The 24,109-nt window shown below is 47.9% G+C and overlaps 1 protein-coding gene across 17 annotated transcripts in view; it reads left to right on the top strand.

Annotated features, from left to right (window-relative positions):
• The window catches only part of ATP6V0A4 (ATPase H+ transporting V0 subunit a4), a 91,830-nt gene extending 70,356 nt beyond the window's left edge, over nt 1-21,474 (top strand). For all 17 annotated transcript variants that reach the window (XM_077997484.1, XM_028846353.2, XM_077997479.1 and 14 more), the window contains 4 exons: nt 5,011-5,127; nt 10,379-10,496; nt 18,001-18,172; nt 21,049-21,474. In XM_077997484.1, the coding sequence (XP_077853610.1) occupies nt 5,011-5,127; nt 10,379-10,496; nt 18,001-18,172; nt 21,049-21,142 (501 nt within the window). In that variant the 3' untranslated portion in view covers nt 21,143-21,474. The remainder of the gene's footprint in view (nt 1-5,010; nt 5,128-10,378; nt 10,497-18,000; nt 18,173-21,048) is intronic.
• Nucleotides 21,475-24,109: the final 2,635 nt, after the last annotated feature.

Genomic DNA, 24,109 nt, shown 5'->3' with positions numbered 1-24,109 from the left:
ACTGTAAAATAATAGCTTGTCTTGCTCTTCGCACTGCACAAGCTCTTTAGACAGTTGCTGATCTCAGAGTGGTAGATTTCTCCTTTGCGCTGCCAGTTTACTTAAACAGAGGGAAGGAGGGAGAGAGGGTTCTCCTAGTCTGCCTTCATGGATGATAGCTCTGAAAGTGACTGGTAACGGGAGCTCCTGAGGACGGGGTGGAGGCCTATTCCCTTGGCCCTTGGGATGCACGGCCGTTGGTTGTTTCCTCCAGCGGCTGCTTAGGGTCCTTTACGTGTTAGAAACATTACCACCTCCATTCAAGCGATGGTCCTATAATGGCGTTATTTGCCCCCTCTTCACCTCTCTTTCATGAAATTTTACAGACCTAATACATAGAGACAAACAATTTGTTCTGACGGACTTCAGGTAATATGAACAGGGGTCCTGTCTATGAGCCTCTCCTACCACCTGGGTCCCTGCGGAATGTGGCCTGGGAACCTCTCCGCTAGAGGGCCGCCTGTGGCATGGCCCTGATGACACACCCTGTGGGCAGCCAGTGTGTACACATCTCCTTCTGAGAGCGCTTGTGGCCACTCACCAGGCCCCCCACGTTCTGTTTCCTCTTCCAACTTGCTGCTGTGAACCCAGGTCCCCCCATACTCCCACATCTCAGGCCATAGTGAAATAACTGTGTGTTTCTATTTAAAATCTTCATCTCGACATGTGTGTTTCTTATGGTAAATGTTACTGAAACATATAACATACAGAGACGTGCATGAATGACGAGGCACCAATCCATGAAGTATCACAATATGAACACGTTCGTGTCACCCGCACTCAAATCGAGAAACTGGTCATCCTTAGAACCTGAGAGTCCTGACTGGGCGCGGTGGCTCATGCCTGTAATCCCAGCACTCTGGGAGGCTGAGGCAGGTGGATGGCCTGAGGTCAGGAGTTTGAGACCAGCCTGGCCAACATGGTAAAACCCCGTCTCTACTAAAAATACAAAAATTAGCTACGCATGGTGGTGGGTGCCTTATAATCCCAGCTACTTGGGAGGCTGAAGCAAGAGAATTGCTTGAACCTGAGAGGTGGAGATGGCAGTGAGCTGAGATCGCCGCCATTGCATTCCAGCCTAGGCGACAAGAGTGAGACTCTGTCTCAAAAAAAAAAAAGTTCTTTGTGCCTCCTTCCTGTCACTCTTACCCCAAGAGCAAACATTGTGGTGACTTCCAGGACTGTCAGTTCATTTTGCCTTTTCTTGAACTTTGTTTAAATGAAATCATCCAGAATATCTTCTTTGGGATCTGTCTTCTCTCATCCAACATTGCCGTGTCAGTAATTACAAATGATGATACTATAAACATCCTTGTATATATCTTTTGGCACATGGGTTTTAATTTTTTTTTTATTTTATGTATGTATTTTTAGATAGGGTCTTGCTCTATTGCCCAGATTGGAGTGCAGTGGTGGGATCATAGCTGACTCATCTCCTGGGCTCAAGTAATCCTCCCACCTCAGCCTCCTGAGTAGCTGGGATTGCAGGCCTGCACCACCACGCCCAGCTATTTTTAAAATTTCTTTTGGTAGAGGTGAGATCTTGCTATATTGCCTAGGCTGGTCTTGAACTCCTGAGATCAAGTGATCCTCCTGCCTTTGCCTCCCAAAGTGCTGGGATTGTAAGTGTGAGCCACTGTGCCCAGCCACATGTGTTTTTAGAAAGTTGCCAGTAGCTAATTTACAATGATTGCTGTATGTTTTATTTCATACGCCACCCAGCTTAAGCATTGTGAGATTTTAGTAAGAGAACTGCAAGTGAGTATCTGGAAGGAAGATAGTCACTTGGATTCACAAGTCTAATATCATACTTCTACAACATTATTCATGTTCATTTTAACTAATTCAAGAATAATGAGCAGAAAATGGTAGAGTTTAGGGTTGGAAATGGAGAAGCCATAATATATTTCTCCTTTGATATTTTCTTCTGTAAGTTGAAGGGGAGAGAAAATAGGATTTCGAGATGACAAATATAAAGTTAACTTGAGCCACATCCCTCCTCATGGGATAAAGAACCACAAGGTCTTGGGGAAAGGCCAGCATAGAAGCCGGCTCTCAGCACCTGGTACCCTGGACTCCTGTCTAGATGGATCTGAGCCCACTTCTGGGTCCTGCAGAGGCCCTGTTCCTCAGTCTCCTGAGGGCAAACCAGGCCACTGGCATGGACACCACGAGTCCCTGGGTGGCCAAGGGGCAGCTGTCTGTGGGAAAGGCAGGTGGAACTTAGACATTTTGGGTCAGGGTGTTTGTGTGCACATACAAGGCCCTCGTGATATAGGATGAAGCCAGAGGTGAAAAAAAGAGGGCTCCCTGGTCCAGGGTCAGCTCCCACGCTGCTATGGCATGGCGTGAATTCTGAATTTCAACACGGCCTTCCCAGTTTTTACAAAGATTTATTTTTTAAGCTAGGAGACGAGAACCCCTAGACACACACACTTTCTTATTTTTTTGAGGCGGAGTCTTGCTTGGTCACCCAGGCTGGAATGCAGTGGCGCAAACACTGCTCACTTCAGTTCAACATCCCAGGCTCAAGAGATCCTCCTGTCCTAGCCTCCTATGTAGTTGGGACAGGTGAACCCTCAGCCAGGCTAAATTTTTTTTTTTTTTTTTTTTTGAGAGATGGTATCTCACTTTGTTGCCCAGGCTGATCTTGAACTCCTAGGCTCAAGCATGGAACCTATTTTATTTAGGAATTTGTTGGCTTGATGTATAACTTTTACATATTTCAACATATGGTATGTGAACTACCGTCTTTACTCTTGTCCAGAGCCCTGCAAATGTTAAGTGCAGACCTGCTAAAGAAAGGAGGGCCCTGGCCGGGTGCAATGGCTCATGCCGGTAATCCTAGCACTTTGGGAGGCCGAGGCAGGTGGATCACCTGAGTTCAGGAGTTCGAGATCAGCCTGGCCAACATGGCAAAACCCCGTCTCTATTAAAAATACAAAAATTAGCTGGGCATGGTGGCGGGTGCCTATAATCCCGGGTACTCAGGGGGACTGAGGCTGGATAATCTCTTGAACTCCAGAGATGGAGGTTGCAGTGAACCAAGATCACACCACTTCACTCCAGCCTGGGCAAAAGAGCAAAATTCCTTAAAAAAAAAAAAAAAAAAGAAAGAAAGAGAGAGAGAAAGAGAAAGAAAGAGTCCAGATACGGTGATGCCTACTTTATATTACTCCTCCCATGAAGAAGAAAGAAAGAAAGAGAGAGAGAGAGAAAGAGAGAAAGAGAGAGAGAAAGAGAGAGAGAAAGAAAGAAAAAAAGAAAGTAAGTCCAGATACATTGATGCCTAATTACAATACCTCTCCCATGAAATCATTCTAGAAAAACTTTGGACATGGGACATTAAGCTTCATGGTGACTTGAAAGAAATATGCCATTCAAACTTAGGGGTAAAACCAGACCAAGTTGAATGGTGACTATGCCTAGATTTTTTTTCCATGAATTTTTCCTAAGCTATTTTTATAGTTAATTTCACAAGGCTACATGGAAGGTACGACTGATGATTTATGACCTTGTGTATTTCTTTTAACAATGGAAAGGCACTTTCGTACTTGCATTGCTTTACTGTTGAGACTGCATCATTTGGCACATTCTGGAGCATTGTGGAGAAAAAGCACATGCACTGGAGTCAGGCGCTGGGTTTGAATCATGGCTCTGCCACTTACCCGCCTTGCCAGCTGTATGATCTTGGGCACCTTTCTTTCTTTCTTTCTTTCTTTCTTTCTTTCTTTCTTTCTTTCTTTCTTTCTTTCTTTCTTTCTTTCTTTCTTTCTTTCTTTCTTTTCTTTTCTTTCTTTTCTTTCTTTTCTTTCTTTCTTTCTTTCTTTTTTTCTTTTTCTTTCTTTTTCTTTCTTTTTCTTTCTTTCTTTCTTTCTTTCTTTCTTTCTTTCTTTCCTTCTTTCCTTCTTTCTTTCTTCTTTCTTGACAGAGACTCACTCTGTCCCCTAGGCTGGAGTACAGTGGTACAATCTTGACTCACTGCAACCTCTGCCTCCTGGCTTCAAGCGATTCTGCTTCCTCAGCCTCCTAAGTAGCTGGGATTACAGGCATGTGCTACCATGCCCAACTAATTTTTGTATTTTTATAGAGATGGGATCGCTCTATGTTGCCCAGGCTGGTCTTGAACTCTCGGCCTCAGGCGATCCTCTCACCTTGGCCTCCCACAGCACTGGGGTTATAGGCATGAGCCACTGTGCCTGGCCTTTAATTTTTTTTTTTTTTGAAATGGAGTCTCGCTCTGTTGCCTAGGCTGGAGTGCAGTGGCGTGATCTCGGCTCACTGCAGCCTCCACCTCCTAAGTTCCAGTGATTCTCCTGCCTCAGCCTCCTGGGTAGCTGGGATTACAGGCACGCACTACCATGCCCAGCTATTTTTTGTATTTTTAGTAGAGATGGGGTTTCACTATGTTGGCCAGGCTGGTCTTGAACTCCTGACCTCAGGTGATCCACCCACCTCAGCCTCCCAAAGTGCTAGGATTATAGGCATGAGCCACTGTGCCTGGCCTAATTTTTGTATTTTTAGTAGAGACGGGGTTTCACCATGTTGACCACGCTGGTCTTGGACTCCTGACCTCAAGTGATCTGCCCACCTCAGCCTCCATAAGTGCTGAGATTACAGGTGTGAGCCACCGTGCCTGGCCGGGCACTTTTCTATTTTTTTTTTTGAGACGGAGTCTCACTCTGTCGCCCAGGCTGGAGTGCAGCGGCGCAATCTCGGCTCACTGCAAGCTCTGCTTCCCAGGCACATTTCTTAAACTTTCTGTGCTGCAGCTTACTTCTCTAGAAAATAGGGTGATAATTGTGCTTATATAAAATGGTTGTTGTGAGTGCTTAGTGAGATAGTGTAATGTTTAGAACAATGTCTGGTACATACATAGTGTTTGAGGAGAGCCTTTATTTATATTTATATATGTTAGAATTCCCAGGGTGAGTTGAGTGCATTCCTCATTTCCCTGCTTGTCTGCTGCAGGCATCCAGGATCCAAGAAGATGCCACCGAAAACATCGAAGGTGACAGCTCCAGCCCTTCCAGCGGTTCTGGCCAGAGGACTTCTGCCCACGGGGCTCAGGATGACCATGGGGAAGAGGTATCTGGGACGAGAGCCCCTGAGGAAGACTCCCCAGTTTATACAGATTCTAGAATGGACACAGGCAGTAGAGCTGGGCGGGTCTGGAGGGCCCCACGGGGCAGTAGCCCTACCACTGCTGAGTCCTGGGAGGCTGTGAAGGTCTCAGGGAAGGGGACGTACTAGCTAGTCTAAGAGGATCAGAACAGCTATTTATCAACCAATCTGGGCACATTTTAATATTTTAGTCCAAGTACTGCTGCATCTTATGTGTCAGGTGACTATCAGCCTCAGATCTAGTAACATAGAAGGTCCCGCGTGTTACTGAGGCCTCCTTGGCTCAGCACCACACCCCTATAATCTCTCTTTTTTGTTTGGTTTTGAGATAGAGTCTAACTCTCTAACTCTGTTGCCCAGGCTGGAATGAGCCAGTTTCAGCTCACTGCAACCTCCGCCTCCCAGGCTCAAGTGATTCTCCTGCCTCAGCCTCCCTAATAGCTGGGATTACAGGCACCTGCCACTGCACCTGGTTAATTTTTGTATTTTTAGTAGAGATGGGGTTTCCCCATGTTGGCCAGGCTGATCTTGAACTCCTGACCTCAGGTGATCTGCCTGCCTCGGCCTCCCAAAGTGCTGGGATTACGGGCGTGAGCCACTGTGCCTGGCCCCCTGTGATCTCTTTATAATGTTATCTGCCTCTCACGTGAATTCGTATATTGTTTTGTTCCCTCATCCCTCCCCGCTTCTGCTTGTGCAAGGACAGCCGCTGCCCCTTAGGATCCCAGGCCACATCCTTCCAGATGAAGGCAGCTGTCTGTTCCATGTGTTGACTGAAGTCAGCCACATTTGTGAATCCCAGGCTGGAGGCTTTAACCAGAGCTCTGTTCTAATTTGGGAGTGGGGACTGGGTTCCCATGAGGGCCACAGGTGCTATAAATGGCTCCATTTGTGGTATTAATTACTTATTTTAAAAAGTTTTCTCTAGATAGCCATGTGTGGTGGCTCATGCCTGTAATCCTAGCACTTTGGGAGGCCAAGGTGGGCAGATCACTTGAGGATAGGAGTTCAAGACCAGCCTGGTCAAAATGGTGAAACCCTGTCTCTACTAAAAATACAGAAATTAGCCAGGCATGGTGGTGGGCACCTGTAATCCCAGCTACTGGGGAAGCTGAGGCAGGAGAATCACTTGAACCTGAGAGGCAGAGGTTGCAGTGAGCTGAGATCGCGCCACTGCACTCTAGCCTGGGCGACAGAGCAAGAGTCTATCTGAAAAAATATACACATATATCTTGATTAATTAGAATTAATGAAAAAATCTCGATCATGAAAATTCTTTCCAAGAAAATTCTAGGTACAGAGTGATCCACAGTAGTGGCTGTTGACATTACCGAGTCTGTCAGACCTGCTGGAATGTTTTAGAATCCAACCCACGCATCTTCTGACTCCTCAAGTCCTGGCCTGTCCAGGGCACCCTCCCTCATCTCTTCCCCTCCTACCCTTAATCTATATCCAGACAATTTCCACCTGCCACCTCCAGCGTGAACAGGTTGCCCATGCTTGGGCAACTTCAGTCTCCATTCACGGACCTCTTTCCCCCAGGTCTAATCATGCATGGGTCTCCCGTCTCCAGGCAAATGTGTGCCTCCTCCTGTTTCTCTTTCAAGTTCCTTTCTCACATCTCTCCACACCAGGGTGAGCCAAACTCAAGGTTAGGGGTGCAGTCTTTTTTTGGTATTTTTGTAGAGACGGGGTTTCACCCTGTTGGCCAGGCTGGCCTTTAACTCCTGACCTCAGGTGATCCGCCCATCTCGGCCTCCCAAAGTGCTGGGATTACAGGTGTGAGCCACCGTACCTGTCCACTTACAGCTTTTGTAGCAAAAGAATTCAGACCAGAAAGGCAGAGAGAACAGGGCAGTATCTGGGACAGTGAGTTCCAAATGAGGAGCTGTGTCCTTGGAGGCACATTGATGTGTGGCAAGATGTGCAGAGAATCGCCAGCCCAGGCCGGTCACCCAAGCGTCAGTGTCCAAAGTTTTACTGGAGTTTCCTTATGCAGGCAGGATTGATTAATTGAGTGACTGATGATTGATTGATGGGTGCAGCTCCAGCAGTTGCTGCACTCAGTCCCCAGCTCTCTCCCACCTTTCGGATCAGTCCCAACTGTCTAAGCATGTGGTTGGTCTTTCTGGTGTGGCCAGACTGTCAAATATGAAGTGCCAAACCTGAGCCACTGCATTAGCACAAACGATCAGGTGTGGTCCCAGGGGCCCAGCTTGAATAACGAAGACCCTTTCACGCGGGAAATGCCAGTGGTTTAGAGGTTACCTCCCAGGAGCCAAGACAAAGCCAGACCTGTTCGGTAAGGTTAATTATTATTATTATTATAATTACTATTTTGAGACAGGGTCTTGTTCTTTTGCTGAGGCTGGCATGCAGTGGCACAATCATGGCTCACAGCAGCCTTGACCTCCTGAGCCCAAGCGATCTTCCTGCCTCAGTCTCCCGAGTAGCTGGGACCACAGGTGCATGCCACCACACCTGGCTAATTTTTTACATTTTTGGTAGAGATTGGGTCTCACTTTGTTGCTCGGGTTGGTTCTGAACTCCTGGGCTCAAGCGATCCTCCTGCATCGGCCTCCCAAAGTGCTGGGATCACAGGCATGAGCCACCACACCTGGCCAAGATTAATTATTATTATTATTATTTTTTTTTTTTTGAGACAGAGTCTCACGCTGTTGCCCAGGCTGGAGTGCAGTGGCGCGATCTCGGCTCACTGCAAGCTCCGCCTTCCGGGTTCCCGCCATTCTCCTGCCTCAGCCTCCTGAGTAGCTGGGACTACAGGCGCCCGCCACCGCGCCCGGCTAATTTTTTGTATTTTTAGTAGAGACGGGGTTTCACTGTGGTCTCGATCTCCTGACCTTGTGATCCGCCCGCCTCGGCCTCCCAAAGTGCTGGGATTACAGGCTTGAGCCACCGCGCCCGGCCTAAGATTAATTATTTCTTATGCAGTTCTTCTTTACTTTGACTGTCTCTACCTACTCACTCCATCTCTGCCCATCCCTGTCCCTTCAGTTCCTCACAGCTGCTTCCATTGCTGAATTGAGGCTCTCCTTTTTGTCTTGTCCCCATAAACTCTGACATCAGTGACTGCACCGGCATTTCTTCCTGGATGTCTCCCTCCTCAGACATCCTTGACTGCAGTGTGATTGCTCCAGCTTCTTCCATCTTTTCTTTTCCTCATCAGTTTCTTGTTTTGTAATCTTTTTTTTTTTTGAGACAGAGTCTTACTGTGTCACCCAGGCTGGTGTGCGGTGGCACGATCTCAGCTCACTGCAACCTCCGCCTCCCGGGTTCAAGCAATTCTGCCTCAGCCTCCCAAGTAGCTGGGACCGCAGGCATGCACCACCACGCCTATCTAATTTTTGTAGTTTTAGTAGAGGTTGGCCAGGCTGGTCTCAAACTCCTGACTTCAAGTGACCTACCTGCCTCGGCCTCCCAAAGTGCCGGGATTATAGACATGAGCCACCGTGCCTGGCCTTGTTTTGTTATCTCTGAATGAAGATGTTTCCCAAGGCTAGGAGCTCCTCTTTCTTTCTTTCTTTCTTTCTTTTTTTTTTTTTTTAAGACAAAGTCTCACTCTGTTGCCAGACTGAAGTGCAGTGGCGCGATCTTGGCCCACTGCAACCTCCACCTCACAGATTCAGGTGATTCTCCTGCCTCAGCCTCCTGAGTAGCTCGGACTACAGGCACGCATCACCGTGCCCAGCTAATTTTTTTTATTTTCAATAGAGACAGGGTTTCACTATGTTGGCCAGGATGGTCTCGATCTCTTGACCTTGTGATCCACCCTCCTTGGCCTCTGGAAGTGCTGGGATTACAGGCGTGATCTCCTCTTTCCTTGATCTTTCCCTTGTTGATCTCCTGCGTCCTCCTGCAGATGCAGTCTCAGGAGTCCATTTCCAGCCTGGACTTTGCTTCGGGGCCTCCATAGTTCCACCTGTGCTCCCATGTGTGGAGCATCTACTGATAAGGCCCTCTGCCCTCTGCAACTCAGCATGTGGAGAGCCAGCTGCCCACCTCCTGTCAATGCCATTCTTCCAGCTACTCGGGCTTAGGAGCCTCAGAGCCCCGGCTGCCCTGGCCCTGAGTGGGTAAGGGGCCTTCTCTGTGCTCCCATGATACTACTGCATGCCCTGGTCATTGCGCTTCTGAGAGTGTGGCATGGGAGCCCTTCTACATATTCTCCTGACTAGGCTGTGAGCAACTTGAGGGCATGTACAGCACCAGTCAAACTGTCCCTCATGGCCAGGCACAGTGGCTCACATCTGTAATCCCAGCACTTTGGGAGACCGAGGCAGGCAGATTGCTTGAGGCCAGGAGTTCCAGACCAGCCTGGGCAACATGGTGAAACCCCGTCTCTAAAAAAAATACAAAAATTAGTCGGGTATGCACGCCTGTAGTCCCAGCTTCTCGGGAGGCTGAGATAGGAGGATCACCTGAGCCTGGGAGGGCAAGGCTGCAGTGAGCTGTGATTGTGCTACTGCACTCCAGCCTGAGTGACAGAGCAAGACCCTGTCCCCCCTCAAAAAAATTATCTGTCACATCAGAGAGCATGAGGGGAGAATGAGTCATGGCTGTCTTCATTCTGTTATTTACTTCTTTCCTGTGTTACTGAGCTCATAACCAAATTGTCTTTTTTTTTTTACTTTAAGGCTGTCCCTTCTCTAAACCATGATGCTACCAGAATAACCTGCCTCTATGGCTCCTCACTGAATCCAGGTTGTTTCTTCAACTTTACCCATAGCTTGCCTTTCTAGAAACTTCCACACAGGAGCACTGTCTTCTATTCCTCACCTAAACAAGCTCCCAGTTCCAGCCAAATTGTTTTCTTTCCAACTTGACTTGGTGATATTCCCAGCTACGTGTTTTTCCCCAACCAGGGATCCTTTTCCTCCTCAGGAACAATTTCTTCTTCAAGTCACATCCCTACCCATTACCTTCCTGGCACAGCACAAATCTCATCTCCCCTTACCACCCAGTTGTCGTCTTTGAGCTTTTTTTTTCAGCTATTGCTGGGGAACGTTAATACACACATAACATACGACTCTGTGCTGATAATTCTTTCTCTAAGTCTACTACTATTTCTTTTCCCCTAGTTAGACTGAAAGTGTCTGAACAGCAAAGCCCATGTCTTATTCATCTTCGCATCATTTGTAACAACTTTTGTGTAGAAAGTTCTCAATGAAGTGAAATAAACAATTCTGTCTTCCAGTTCAACTTTGGAGACATCTTTGTCCACCAAGCCATCCACACCATCGAGTACTGCCTGGGCTGCATTTCAAACACAGCCTCCTACCTGCGGCTCTGGGCCCTCAGCCTGGCTCATGCACGTGAGTGAGCAGCCCGAGGGAGAGGGGCGCGGTCAGCTCTCCCCAACACCCTGGGAAACAGGTGCAATGTATTTGGAGGTCAAGGTGACTTCTCCGAGTTATTTGTGGATGTTTGCCGAAAGAATGGTTCTTCTTTCCCAGGCACATGTGTCTTTTCTGTGGGTCTGGCTGCACGTTGCTGGGGTGGTCACCCTCTGTATTAATAGTCTCCTACTGCTGCTGTAACAAACTGTCACAAACGCTCGTGGCTTAAAACAACACAAATGTGGCCAGGCATGGTGGTTCACACCTGTAATCCCAGAACTTTGGGAGGCAGAGTTTGGGCAAATTGCTTGAGCCCAGGAGTTCAAGATCAGCCTGGCCAACATGGTGAAACCTGCCTCTACTGAAAATACAAAAATTAGCTGGGCATGGTGGTGGGCGCCTGTAACTCCAGCTACTCGGGAGACTGAAGCAGGAGAATTGCTCGAATCCGGAAGGAGGAGGTTGCAGTGAGCCAAGATCGCATCACTGCACTCCACCCTGGGCTACAGAGTGAGACTCGGTCTCAAAAAACAAACAAACAGACAAACAAACAAACAAAAACCAACCCAACAACACAATTTGGTATCTTGAGGTTTTTGAAGCCGGAGTCCTAAAGTCAAGGCGTGGGCAGCCGTGCTCCTGCTACAGGCTGCAGGCAGAATTAGTTTCCTGGCCTTTCCAGCTTCTTGAGACTGCCTGCATTCCGTGGCTTGCGGCTCCTCTTTGCATCACTTCAACCTCTGCTTCCAGCATCAAATCTCCTTTTTCTCTGTGACTATCCTGCCTTCCTCTTACGAAGACTCTAGTGATGGCACTGGGCATATCCAAATAATCCGGGATAACGCCCCTCTCTCAGGATTCTTAGCTTAATCTTATCTTATCCGCAGAGCCACTGTTGCTATGTAATACAGTATGTTGACAGGTTATTAGGATTAGGATGTGGACATCTTACGGGTGGGGGAACATGTTTTTTCAGGCTACCGTGCCCTCCTGCAAGGTGCTGACCTTTCAGTGAAGGCCTGCCTTGATTAGGAGCGTTGCTGGGAGTCAGTTTGCTGCCCACTGAGCTGACCGTCAGGAAGTGCTCACCCCCCTTGTGAATTCACAGCAGTCAGGGTTAGTCAGGCCCAGAAATACAATTCTTTCTTTCTTTCTTTCTATCTATCTATCTATCTATCTATCTATCTATCTATCTATCTATCTATCTATCTATCTATCTATCTATCTATCTAAAAGAGACAAGGTCTCATTATGTTGCCCAGGCTGATCTCACACTCCTGGCCTCAAGGGATGCTCTTGCCTCCACCTCCCAAAGTGCTGGGATTTCAGGCATTGGAAATACAATTTTGATACAAGTCCGAGCCCTGGGGTTGCCTAACGTCAGGAATCCTGACTCACCAACTCACTTTGTAAGCCCCATCTTGATCTCTGGGTCCTTCTCCAGTCTTGTTTCTTGTCAGTTTTCCTTAGTGCCCCACCAGCGCTCCAGACCCATCCATTTCATACGCAGTGGCCCTGAGGAGCGCTTTTTTTTTTTTTTTTTTCTGAGCCAGCATCTCCCTCTGTTGCCCAGGCTGGAGTGCAGTGGCGCTATCATGGCTTCGAACTCCCAGGCTCATGTCATTCTACCGCCTCAGCTTCCCAAGTAGCTGGGACCACAGGTGCATGCCACCATGCCTGGGCCAATTTTTGTATTTTTTTTTTTTAGTAGAGACAGGGTTTTGCCTTGTTGCCTAGGCTGGCCTCAAACTCTTGGGCTCAAGCAGTTCACCTGCCTTTGTCTCCCAAGTAGCTGGGACTATAGGCACACACCGCTACACTTGGCTAATTTTATTTATTTATTTATTTATTTGGTAGAGACAGGGTTTTGCCATGTTTCCCAGGCTTGTCTTGAACTCCTGGGCTCAAACAATCCTCCTGCCTTGGCCTCCCACAGTGCTGGGATTGCAGGTGTGAGCCGCTGTGCCTGGCCTGAAGAACTATCTCCTGAAGATGCAGTACTCCCAGGGCCCCTCTGGGTGTTTGCCCCTGCAGCCCCCTTGCCTGAAATAGTCCCTTCTTTAACTCTCTCCCCACCTGATACTTAATTCCTTCTTCATAACTCAGCTGGAAATCTTCCTTCCTAGTTCCCCAGTCTGGAAGATGCCTGCCTGGGATTCTGGGGCATGCTGTTAACCTAGCTTCAATTATGATTGTCTCGATAAGCCTGTCTCCCTACTGGACTATGAGCTCCTTGGAAGCAAAGACCCTGACTTTTATCTTAGCATTCCCGGCGTTGGGCATAATGCCTAGAACAGAGAAGCCAGGCCAAGGTGTGTGCTGAGTGGATAGAAGCGACAGCAGTAAAGTGTGTGATTATTCATTTACGGTAGAAACTCCAGTCCTCAGCATTTGTGTGATCTTCACAGCTCAGCTGTGCTTGTTTCCTCACACAAACTCACATACACACACTTTCACATGTGCATGAACGCTTAGATGCATACACTCAATCCTGCGAGTACCTGCAGCACAGACACCCACAAGCATGTCTTTTTTTTTTTTTTTGAGGTGGAGTCTCTCCCTGCCACCAGGCTGGAGTGCAGTGGTGCGATCTCAGCTCACTGCAACCTCCACCTCCCAGGTTCAAGCAATTCTTCTGTCTCAGCCTCCCGAGTTGCTGGGACTACAGGTGCACGCCACCACGCCAAGCTAATTTTTTTTTTTTTTTTAATTTTTGTATTTTCAGTAGAGATGGGGTTTCACCATGTTGGCCAGGATGGCCTCGATCTCTTGACTTCGTGATCTGCCTGCCTCGGCCTTCCAAAGTGCTGGGATTACATGCGTGAGCCACCACACCCGGCCACGTGTCTTTACTCTTGTGTACTGTTGTGCATTCATGTGAAGTGGTTATCCCAGGACTGTCACCCACTTGTTTACCTTACAGTGGATCTCAGCACTTCGTGCAGTCAGTGGTGCTAATGTTGGTCTTCAGCTCCAACCCCAGCAGCAGCTGGAGGACTTGAGTCATAATAGGGCTGAGTCTAGATAAGAAAGGAGGAGGAGTTTTGGTATTCTTGGTCCCTGGGCCAGAGTTTGGCCCTATGTGTCAGGGTGTCCTCTGGCCAGCCCATGCACACACTCAGGGGGTCATTTGATTCCTGAAAACCCATATGGTTCATGGCTGCCTGGCCTGGTTCACCCACTGGGTCATTCTAGAAGTCCCTGCTAGATGTGGCTTCCATGCCATACTAACACAGTTGCTTAAAGAGGTAATGTGGAAGAATGGGGAAAAAATTAAAACACTGACTTAAATTCTGGTCCCTTTTCTACCACTTTTGGCTGAGTCACTTACACAAGAAATTTAACCTTTGTGTGCCGGGGCTTTCATCAGTGGTTCTAGTAGTTAGCCTCCTGTACTGGTCAGGCTATGCTAAACTCTGTTGCAATAACAACTTACCCTCTAAATCTCAGGTCACTGGGCCAGAGTTTGGCACTATGTGTTGGGGTGTCCTCTGGTCAAAATTCCTCCCGTCTTATTTAGACTCATCCCTGGTATGACCCAAGTCCTTCAAACTACTGCTGAGGTTGGAGCTGAAGACCAACATTAGCACCACTGATGACTTGAAGCGCTAAGATCCACTTTAAGGAACAAAGTGGGGTCAGGGGGGTGGCTCACGCCTGTAATCCCAGCCCTTTGGGAGGCCAAGGCAGGTGGATCACCTGAAGTCAGGAGTTCGAGACCAGCCTGGCCAACATGGTGAAACCCCCTCTCTACTAAAAATACAAAATTAGCTGAGTGTGGTGGCACACGCCTGTAATCCCAGCTACTCGGGAGGCAGGAGAATCACTTGAACCTGGGAGCTGGAGGTTGCAGTGAGCTGAGATCGCACCACTGCACTCCAGCCTGGGTGACACGGCAAGACTCTGTCTCAAAAAAGAAAAAAAACAAAAAAAAAGGAACAAAGTGAGTGACAGTCCTGGGATAGTCACTTCACACGAATGCACACCAGTGCACAGGAATGAAGACATGCTCGTGGGTGTCTGCGCTGCGGGTACGCGCAGGGCTGAGTGTGTGCATCTAAGCATTCGTGTGCATGTGAAAGTCTGCGTATGTGAGTTTATGTAAGGAAACAAACATAGCCTGAGCTGTGAAGATCACACGAATGCTAAGCACTCAAGTGTGGGTCTAACCACACGGGGGTGAAGCTGTTCCCATTGATGAGAGACTCTGCACCACTGTAGCAGGCAGAAAACCGGAACTTGGGAAGCAGCAAGCAAACAGGGACCCTCTTCCTTGCATTCTATGTCTCTGCTTTTGTCATGTTCTGATAGCCACTTGCAAGTGACAGGCCTCTATCTCTCTGGGCCACATCGTGGTGACCTTTTAGCGGGGGTCTTCAAGCTCAAGCCAAGTATGTAATGATGGTATTTCCCTGCCAGGCGCATTTCCCATGCTATTGGGCATGATAACTAGGGGAGAAGCAGTCGCACGTGCTCCGTGCCCAGGGACACCTAGACATGGACCCCTACTCGCATAGCTTGGACAGTGAGAGCCCTTGTAGGGCGGTTAGCTGGAGGCAGGAGCTCAGCGACGAGTCTGGGTTTTTTCCAATACCCATCCATGACCTCCCTCCTCTTGGATTTCACTCGCCTCAGGGCCTTTTAAAACATTCCCCACTGTCAGCCTTTGAGACACTCCATGGGCATGCAAGAAGTGTATAGAAAAGACCTTTGGAGCTGGGGGTGTGGGAACAGCTGAGAAGGTAAGGGGTAGGGAAGTGAGGGACGGGTGGTGGTGTCATAGGAACAGGCCAGAGAGGGCTGTGTGGCGTCTGTCCCTGAACTTCTCGGAGCTTTAGTTTCCTTATCTGTAAGACGGGCATCATAAAACCTAATTTATAGGGTTGGTACAGGCCTTACTGAGATAATATGTGAAACCGCTTTGAATTCCTCTGACTTGGCTCTTTATTTGGAGTCTGTGGCTGAACTTCAGGCTGTCTGTTAATCCCCTGAAACTACATATAAGATGTTGTTGGGCGTCTGTGTGTGCATTTTTCTGGAGAAAGGATTCATGACTTTCTTCAGATTTCAGAGGGGACTCGTGACCACTGAAGAGTAAAAAGAGCCACTTTCCAGAGTGAGGCTGTACCTCATGCCCAGTACCTGGCATGTGCCCTTATACATTGCAGTGACTGAATAAATATTAGCTAAACACTTTTTGAAATATGGTTAGGATCTTAGTCTTTTTAAAAACACTTTTACTGTGAAAAATTAGCATGTTTACAAAAATGCATAAAATATATATATAGCCTAGTGGATTTTTGTGAAGCAAGCACTCACGTAACCATGTCCTGGTCAAAGAAGAGGCCGTGGCCACGTGCGGTGGTTCACACCTGTAATCCCGGCACTTGGGAGGCCAAGGCAGGTGGATCATGAGGTCAAGAGATCGAGACCATCCTAGTCAACATGGTGAAACCCTGTGTCTACTAAATAAAGAAAAATTAGCTGGGCATAGTGGTGCATGCCTGTAGTCCCAGCTACTTGGGAGGCTGAGGCAAGAGAATTGCCTGAACCTGGGAGGCGGAAGTTGCAGTGAGCTGAGGTCACACCACTGCATTCCAGCCCGGGCAATAGAGCAAGACTCCATCTCAAAACAAAAGAAAAAAAAAAAAGAAAGAAGGAGCCAAGGTGGAAGGATTGCTTCAGGCCAGAAATTGGAGGCCAGCCTGGGCAATGTAGCGAGACCCTGTCTGTACAAAAATTAAAATGAAAAAATATACAAGTGTGGTCCTGTGGTTCAGCTACTTGGGAGGCTGGGGCAGGAGGATTTCTTTTTCTCCCTGTGTCCTCACATGGTGTTGACCACACTCCTGACTTTTATAATAGCAAATTTTGTGCTTTTTAACATGGTTTTATCCCTTAGCAATTTAGTGTAGTTTTGCATCTGTTTGAATTTATGTGAATAGAATCATGTCTTAGCTCAGGCTGCCATAATAAAACGCCCTGGGCTGGGCGACTTAGCAGCAGACAGTTATTTTCTCACAGTTCTGGAGGCTGCAAGCCCCAGATCAGGGAGCAAGAAAAGTGGGGTTCTGGTGATGACCCTCTTCCTGGCTTGCAGATGGCGGCCTTCTGCCTGTGTCCTCATATGGTGGAGAGAGGGGAAAAGAGACAGAGAGAGAGGGGGAAAGCTGCCTGGTGTCTCTTCTTATAAGGGCACTAATACCAACATGAGAGCCCCACCCTCATGAGCTCACCTAATCCAAATCACCTCCCAAAAGCTCCATGTCCAAATACCATCACTTTGGGGGTTAGGCCTTCAACATATAAATTTTGGAGAGACACAGACATACGATCTCTAACAAATTGTATTGTTTTGCTTTTTTGCATGTAAATTGTATTACCAGGATTTGTTTATTTTGCCACCAATAGCTATAGTTTGCTTACTTTCCTTGGTGAATAATATGCCTCCACATATTTGTCTGATTTCCTCTTGATGGAAATTCCACCCTTGGGAACAAAGCTTCTGGAAACAATCTCGTGCAACGCCCTAGGGTACATGTGCCAAACTTCTCCACCTTGGAGTAGAGTTGTTGAATCATAGGATGTACAGATTTAGGATTATAATGTACAAATAATCTGCATGTATAGCCTCATGTGGTGGCTCATGCCTGTAATCCCAGCATTTTGGGAGGCTGAGATGGGAAGATCACTTGAGCCCAGGACTTCAAGGCCAGCCTGCCCAACATAGAAAGACCCCTTCTCTATTAAAAAAAAATTAACAGGGCCGGCTGTGGTGGCTCACACCTGTAATCCCAGAACTTTGGGAGGCCGAGGCGGGCAGATCACCTGAGGTCAGGAGTTTGAGACCAACCTGGTCAACATGGTGAAACCCTGTCTCTACTAAAAATATAAAAATTAGCCGGGCGTGGTGGTGGGCGCCTATAATCCCAGCTACTCAGGAGGCTGAGGCAGGAGAATTGCTTGAACCTGGGAGGTGGAGGTTGCAGTGAGCCAAGATCATGCCATTGCTCTCTAGCCTAGGCGTCAAAAGTGAAATTCTGTCTCAAAAAAAAAAAAAAAAAAAAAAAAATTAACAGAGAGTGACAGTACACTCCTCTGGCCCCAGCTACTTAGGAGGCTGAGGTGGGAGGATCACTGGAGCCCATGAGGTCAAGGCTGCAATGAGCCAGAATTGCGCTACTGCATTCCAGCCTGGGTGACACAGTGAGAACCAGCCTCAAAAAAATAAAAATAAAAAAATAATAATAATCTGAGCTGGACATGGTGGCTTATGCCTGATTTCCCAGCACTTTGGGAGGCTGAGACAGGAGGATTGCTTGAGGCCAGGAGTTGGAGACCATCCTAGTCAACATAGTGAGACCCTGTCTCTATTTAAAAATATATACATATTAATATTTTTGATTAAAAAGATGAAAAAATACAACAAATAACAATCTGCATTTACAAGATAATCCCAGTGGTGTCTCATACCTTGCAGAACTGTCTGAAGTGCTCTGGACTATGGTGATGAACAACGGCCTTCAGATGCGAGGCTGGGGAGGAATCGTTGGGGTTTTTATTATTTTTGCCGTATTTGCTGTCCTGACAGTAGCCATCCTTCTGATCATGGAGGGCCTCTCTGCTTTCCTGCATGCCCTGCGACTGCACTGGTAAGTATGGTTGTGCCGTGGAAGCTCGATGTGGTGTTGGGAAAGGGAGTGGGCTGTGGGGCCAGCTAACTGGGTTCAAATCTTGACCTGTGTGTGACTTTAGCAGCTTACATACCTCTTTGGAACCTTAGTTTAGTCATCTGTTGGTATAATATTAAACGATGTAATATATGTACATATATATACACACTCATTCATACTCATTCAGACACGTCTATCTACACTAACTGTTCTCATTTACTCCTCCCCTTTTAGGTGGTCAGTGTTCATTTGTTATTACAATTGGCTTTAACCCAAGTGACACTTCCAAGTATTGGCAAGGTGGCATCTGAGATAGGCTCAGAGAAGACATGCTTAGAAAATCAGGAATGTTTGGCCTTTTTTTTTTTTTTTTTTTTTTTCAGACAGACTCTCACTCTGTTGCCCAGTGCAGTGGTGCAGTCTTGGCTCACTGTAACCTCCACCTCCCGGGTTCAAGCGATTCTCCTGCCTCAGCCTCCCTAGTAGCTGGGATTACAGGTGTCTGCCACTACGGCCAGCTAAGTTTTGTATTTGTAGCAGAGATGGGGTTTCCCCATGTTTGCTGGGCTGGTCTCAAACTCTTGGCCTCAAGTGATTCACCCACCTCAGCCTTCCGAAGTCCTGGGATTACAGTCACGTACCATCACGCCCAGCTAATTTTTGTATTTTTAGTAGAGATGGGGGTTCGCTATGTTGGCCAGGCTAGTCTCAAACTCCCGGCCTCAAGTAATTCACCTGCCTCAGCCTCCCAAAGTGCTGGGATTACAGGCATGAGCCACCGCGCCCAGTGAATCTGGGATGTTTGGCTTTTGTTGCTGAGTGCAGGAGTTATACCAACAAGTTATGAAAGTCTCAAAAGTGCAGAGAGAAGGAGGGCACCACCAGGAGGGAGACGCTCACAGGGAGCCCTGGACACGCACAGATGTATCCATCGACAACCAGCTGTCATTAGGTTGATGAATATGGAAACGTGTTCGGGCCTCTGGTTGTCTTCCAAGTTATATTTCAACCAATAATTCTGAGTGTGCAGAGCAGGCCCTTCAGCGGCAGAGACTGTACACAGCTTGCCCTGCTGTTTTCTTCCTCCCTCTATGGCCACTATTCATAAAGAAGCCTTTACACTTCATGTACTGAGTGAGGAGAACCACCGCATCCCCTGCCTCCGTGATGACGTCATTCCCCTCCGTGTCATTGAGGAGATGAACCAAACTCCGTAACTTAATAAAACAGAAATGAGGCCGGGCGCGGTGGCTCGCGCCTGTAAGCCCAGCACTTTGGGAGGTCAAGGTGGGCGGATCACCTGAGGTCGGGAGTTCGAGACCAGCCTGACCAACGTGGAGAAACCCCTCTCTACTAAAAATACAAAATTAGCTGGGGCGGTGGCGCATGCCTGTCATCCCAGCTACTCGGGAGGCTGAGACAGGAGAATCCCTTGAACCCGGGAGGCAGAGCTTGCAGTGAGCAGAGATCGAGCCACTGCACTCCAGCCTGGGCAACAGAGCGAGACTCCATCTCAAAATAAATAAATAAATAAAACAAAACATAAATGATCCTACATGATCATTTACAAAAATATAGGTCAAGCGGCCGGGCGCGGTGGCTCAAGCCTGTAATCCCAGCACTTTGGGAGGCCGAGACGGGCGGATCACGAGGTCAGGAGATCGAGACCATCCTGGCTAACACCGTGAAACCCCGTCTCTACTAAAAATACAAAAAACTAGCCGGGCGAGGTGGCGGGCGCCTGTAGTCCCAGCTACTCCGGAGGCTGAGGCAGGAGAATGGCGTAAACCCGGGAGGCGGAGCTTGCAGTGAGCTGAGATCCGGCCACTGCACTCCAGCCCAGGCTACAGAGCAAGACTCCATCTCAAAAAAAAAAAAAAAAATATGTAGGTCAAGGGTCTTTGCGTTCTACAGTATGCGAGTCCCACATTTTATTGGATTGGATGGAAATGGAAAACGACACGAGAGAGCACTGCACAGTGACAGCATCTTGGCTTGTGATGGGGGTGGGGAAGCTCCTTCCGTGAGGGAAGAGTGGTTGTGCTGTGGCCATGAGCCCACAAGCAGCGTGGCCTAGAGGAAGTGAGGGGGAGGGGAAGGGGAAGGTGGTAAGAGACAGGTGAGAGAAGGGCTTAAAAAATCCTCAGATTCATGGCCTGGGTGCAGAGGCTCACACCTGTAATCCCCGCACTTTGGGAGGCTGAGGTGGGTGGATCACCTGAGGTCAGGAGTTCAAGATGAGCCTGGCCAATGTGGCAAAACCTGGTCTTTACTAAAAATACAAAAATTAACTGGGCGTGGTGGTGAGCATCTGTAATCCCAGCTACGCAGGAGGCTGAGGTAGAAGAATCGCTTGAACCTGGGAGGCGGAGGTTGCAGTGAGCTGAGATCGCACCACTGCACTCCAGCCTGGACCACGAGAGCGAAACTCCGTCTCAAAAAAAAAAAAAAAAAAAAAAAAATATATATATACACACACACACACACACACACACACACACACACATATATATAAATTAGCTAGGCATGGTGGTATGTGCCTGTAGCCCTAGCTACTCAGGAGGCTGAGGCAGGAGAATCTCTTGAACCTGAGAGGCAGAGGTTGCAGTGAGTCAAGATCGTGACACTGCACCCCAGCCTGGGCAATGCAGTGAGACTCTGTCTCAAAAAAAAAAAAAAAAGAATCCTCAGGATTCTCATGGTAGCCATCAGCCTGGGGGCCTGCCGTGGCCAACCCTTCTGACTTTGTGCTTGATTTTACAAATGCTCTGCTGCCTCCTCCCTCCACCTTCCAGCCTCTAACTGATGTGTTTCAATCTCCCTTTTCTTACCCCACGCCCTCCCCACAACAACAGGGTTGAGTTCCAGAACAAGTTCTATGTCGGCGATGGTTACAAATTTTCTCCATTCTCCTTTAAACACATCCTGGATGGCACAGCCGAGGAGTAGGCTGAGGGCTGCACCTCCCGCAGCGGTCTCCCTGCCAATGAAAGAAGTTCAGTCTGTCTTTGGTATCAGCCCCTGAAAGGCGTTCAATGGGAAGGTTGTTCTTGGCTCACCTGAAGCATGAAGCTGTGTATTATTTGGATATCAGCCTGTGGATTTGACACGACTTAACCATGTCAGAGAAGAAGGACTTTGGCAAGTGATTTTTGTCTTCGTGTGGGGTATTAATTCTCAAATAATAAAATAATTGAGAAATGAGGGGAGAATGCTAAACAGATGTCTTCTTGCAATATTTTAAGTACTGTATTTGAGAAAATAAACATCTGAGTCATTCACTTTTTCCTTAAGATGTCTTTATTCGGCCGGATGCAGTGGCTCATGCCTGTAATCTTAGCACTTTGGGAGGCCAAGGCGGGTGGATCACCCAAGGTCAGGAGTTCAAGACCAGCCTGGCCAACATGGTGAAACCCCGTCTCTACTAAAAATACAGAAATTTGCTGGGCATGGTGGCAGGTGCCTGTAATCCCAGCTACTCGGGAGGCTGAGGCAGGAGAATCACTTGGACCCTGGGGGGCGGAGGTTGCAGTGAGCCGAGATCATGCCACTGCACTTCAGCCTGGGAGACAGAGTGAGACTCCATCTCAACAAAATAAGCAATGAGCAGAGATTGCACCACTTCACTCCAGCCTGGGCGAAAGAGCGACACTCCATCTCAAAAAAAAAAAAAAAAAAGATGTTTTTATTCAAAATTATTCCATACCAGACTGGGCACGGTGACTTATGCCTGTAATCCCAGCACTTTGGGAGGCTGAGGGGGGTGGATTACCTGAGGTTGGGAATCTGAGACCAGCCTGATCAATATGTTGAAACCCTGTCTCTACTAAAAATACAAAAATTAGCTGGGCATGGTGGGGGGCGCCTATAGTCCCAGCTGCTTGGGAGGCTGAGGCAGGAGAATCCCTTGAACCCAGGAGGTGGAGGTTGCAGTGAGCCAAGATCGAGCCACCTCACTCCAGCCTGGGTGACAGAGCAAGACTCCATCTCGAAAAAAAAAAATTATTTCATACCATTTACTACTGACTTATAGGCCAAAGCTGAACAACAGAGCTACACAAACTAATCCCAGAGAAGGATTATGCATATTCTATTTCCTCATTTCCTCCTTCCTCAAACACCTTTTTCCCTTGTCTAGGGCTAAGCATTACAAGCTTAGGAACTTTCTCATGAATTTTCACTGAGGAAGAAGAGATAATGTTCTCGTTTGGAGGGAGGGCTGCCCTCAGTGTGGCCCTCTGGATTGCTAAATCCTGTGAAAAGAAGTGTGGCAACAGGACATCATCAGGGACTTTGTTTACTGTCAATGCATGTTATGCTGGAGTAACTAGAGAAAGATTTGGAGGCTTTGACGAGTTCAGAAAATGGTGTGCTGGGAGGGAAACCACCAAGTGGTCTGGCCTGGTACTCCCTGGCTCTGTGGGCGCCAAAGTCATGCGTCATTTCTTAAGTGCCTGCACTAGCAGACTCCTAAGAGTCCGATAAGATAGATATATGATATACAAGATAAGATATATATATATGTTTGCATATATATATAGAGAGAGAGAGGTAGGATCTCACTCTTGCCCAGGCTGGAGTGCAGTGGTGTGATCACAGCTCACTGCAGCCTCAACTTCCCTAGCTCAAATGTTCCTCCCACCTCAGCCTCCTGAGTAGCTGGGACTACAGGGGTGTACCACCATGCCCAGCTAATCTTTTTTAGTTTTTTGTAGAGTTGCATGGGTAGGGGCCATCTCAATACTATGTTGCTCAGGCTGGTCTTGAATTCCTGGGCTCAAGCTATCCTCCCGCCTCAGCCTGTCAAAGTGCTGGGGTTACAGGCATGAGCCCCCAGCCCCACTGTTTTGTCTGAATGGACTTTATCCATGTAGATTATTATCTTTTTGGTAACTATACTGATAGAATTAAGTATCATTGTCATTGTCTTTTTTATTTTTTTAGTGCCTTTGCAATTTACAAAGTACTTAATAGTATCTTATTTAATTTTTTTTTTTTTTTTTTTTGAGACAGGACCTCACTCTGTCTCAGGGACATGCTGGAATTTAGTGGTGCAATCTCACCTCACTGCAACCTCCAGCCTCCCAGGTTCAAGCAATTCTCCAGCCTCAGCCTCCTGAGTAGCTGGGATTACAGACAACTGCCACCACCCATGGCTAATTTTTGTACTTTTAGTAGAGACGTGGTTTCACCATGTTGGCCAGGCTGGTGTCTTAAAATCCTGGCCTCAAGTGATCCACCCGCCTCGGCCTCCCAAAGTGCTGGGATTACAGGTGTGAGCCACCGCACCTGGCCAGTTCTAAATTTTCATTGTTAGTAAAGTTCTAAAAGAGCTGATTAAATTCAAAATTACGCTTTGGATGAGACCCTGGTTTTTTTGTTGTTATTGTTTGTTTGTTTATTTTGAGACAGAGTCTTGCTCTGTCGCCCAGGCTGGAGTGCAGTGGTGCTAGATCGGCTCACTGCAAGCTCCGCCTCCCGGGTTCATGCCATTCTTCTGCCTCAGCCTCCCAAGTAGCTGGGACTACAGGCGCCTGCCATCTCGCCCGGCTAGTTTTTTGTATTTTTTAGTAGAGACGGGGTTTCACCGTGTTAGCCAGGATGGTCTCAATCTCCTGACCTCGCGATCCGCCCGTCTAGGCCTCCCAAAGTGCTGGGATTACAGGCTTGAGCCACCGCGCCTGGCCTTTTGAGTCCCAGTCACTAACCAACATTACTGTATCCTCACTGGTCAACTCGTGTGAGGAAGCTCCAAGGTTAAGAGGTGCAGGTCCCTCTCAGATCCTGCCAGATGCATCTGTGTGACCCACTGCAAGGGCAGTAATCACCATCAAAATCTTCACTTGCAATGGGTGCACACAGGATGAATGCAAACATCTAGTAAAGAAACTCAAATGGGCTATCCTGATAGGCTTT

This window comes from Macaca mulatta, chromosome 3 (genome assembly GCF_049350105.2).
Source record: "Macaca mulatta isolate MMU2019108-1 chromosome 3, T2T-MMU8v2.0, whole genome shotgun sequence".
NCBI classification, from domain to species: Eukaryota; Metazoa; Chordata; class Mammalia; order Primates; family Cercopithecidae; genus Macaca; species Macaca mulatta.
This window is presented reverse-complemented; position numbering and strand designations above follow the sequence as displayed.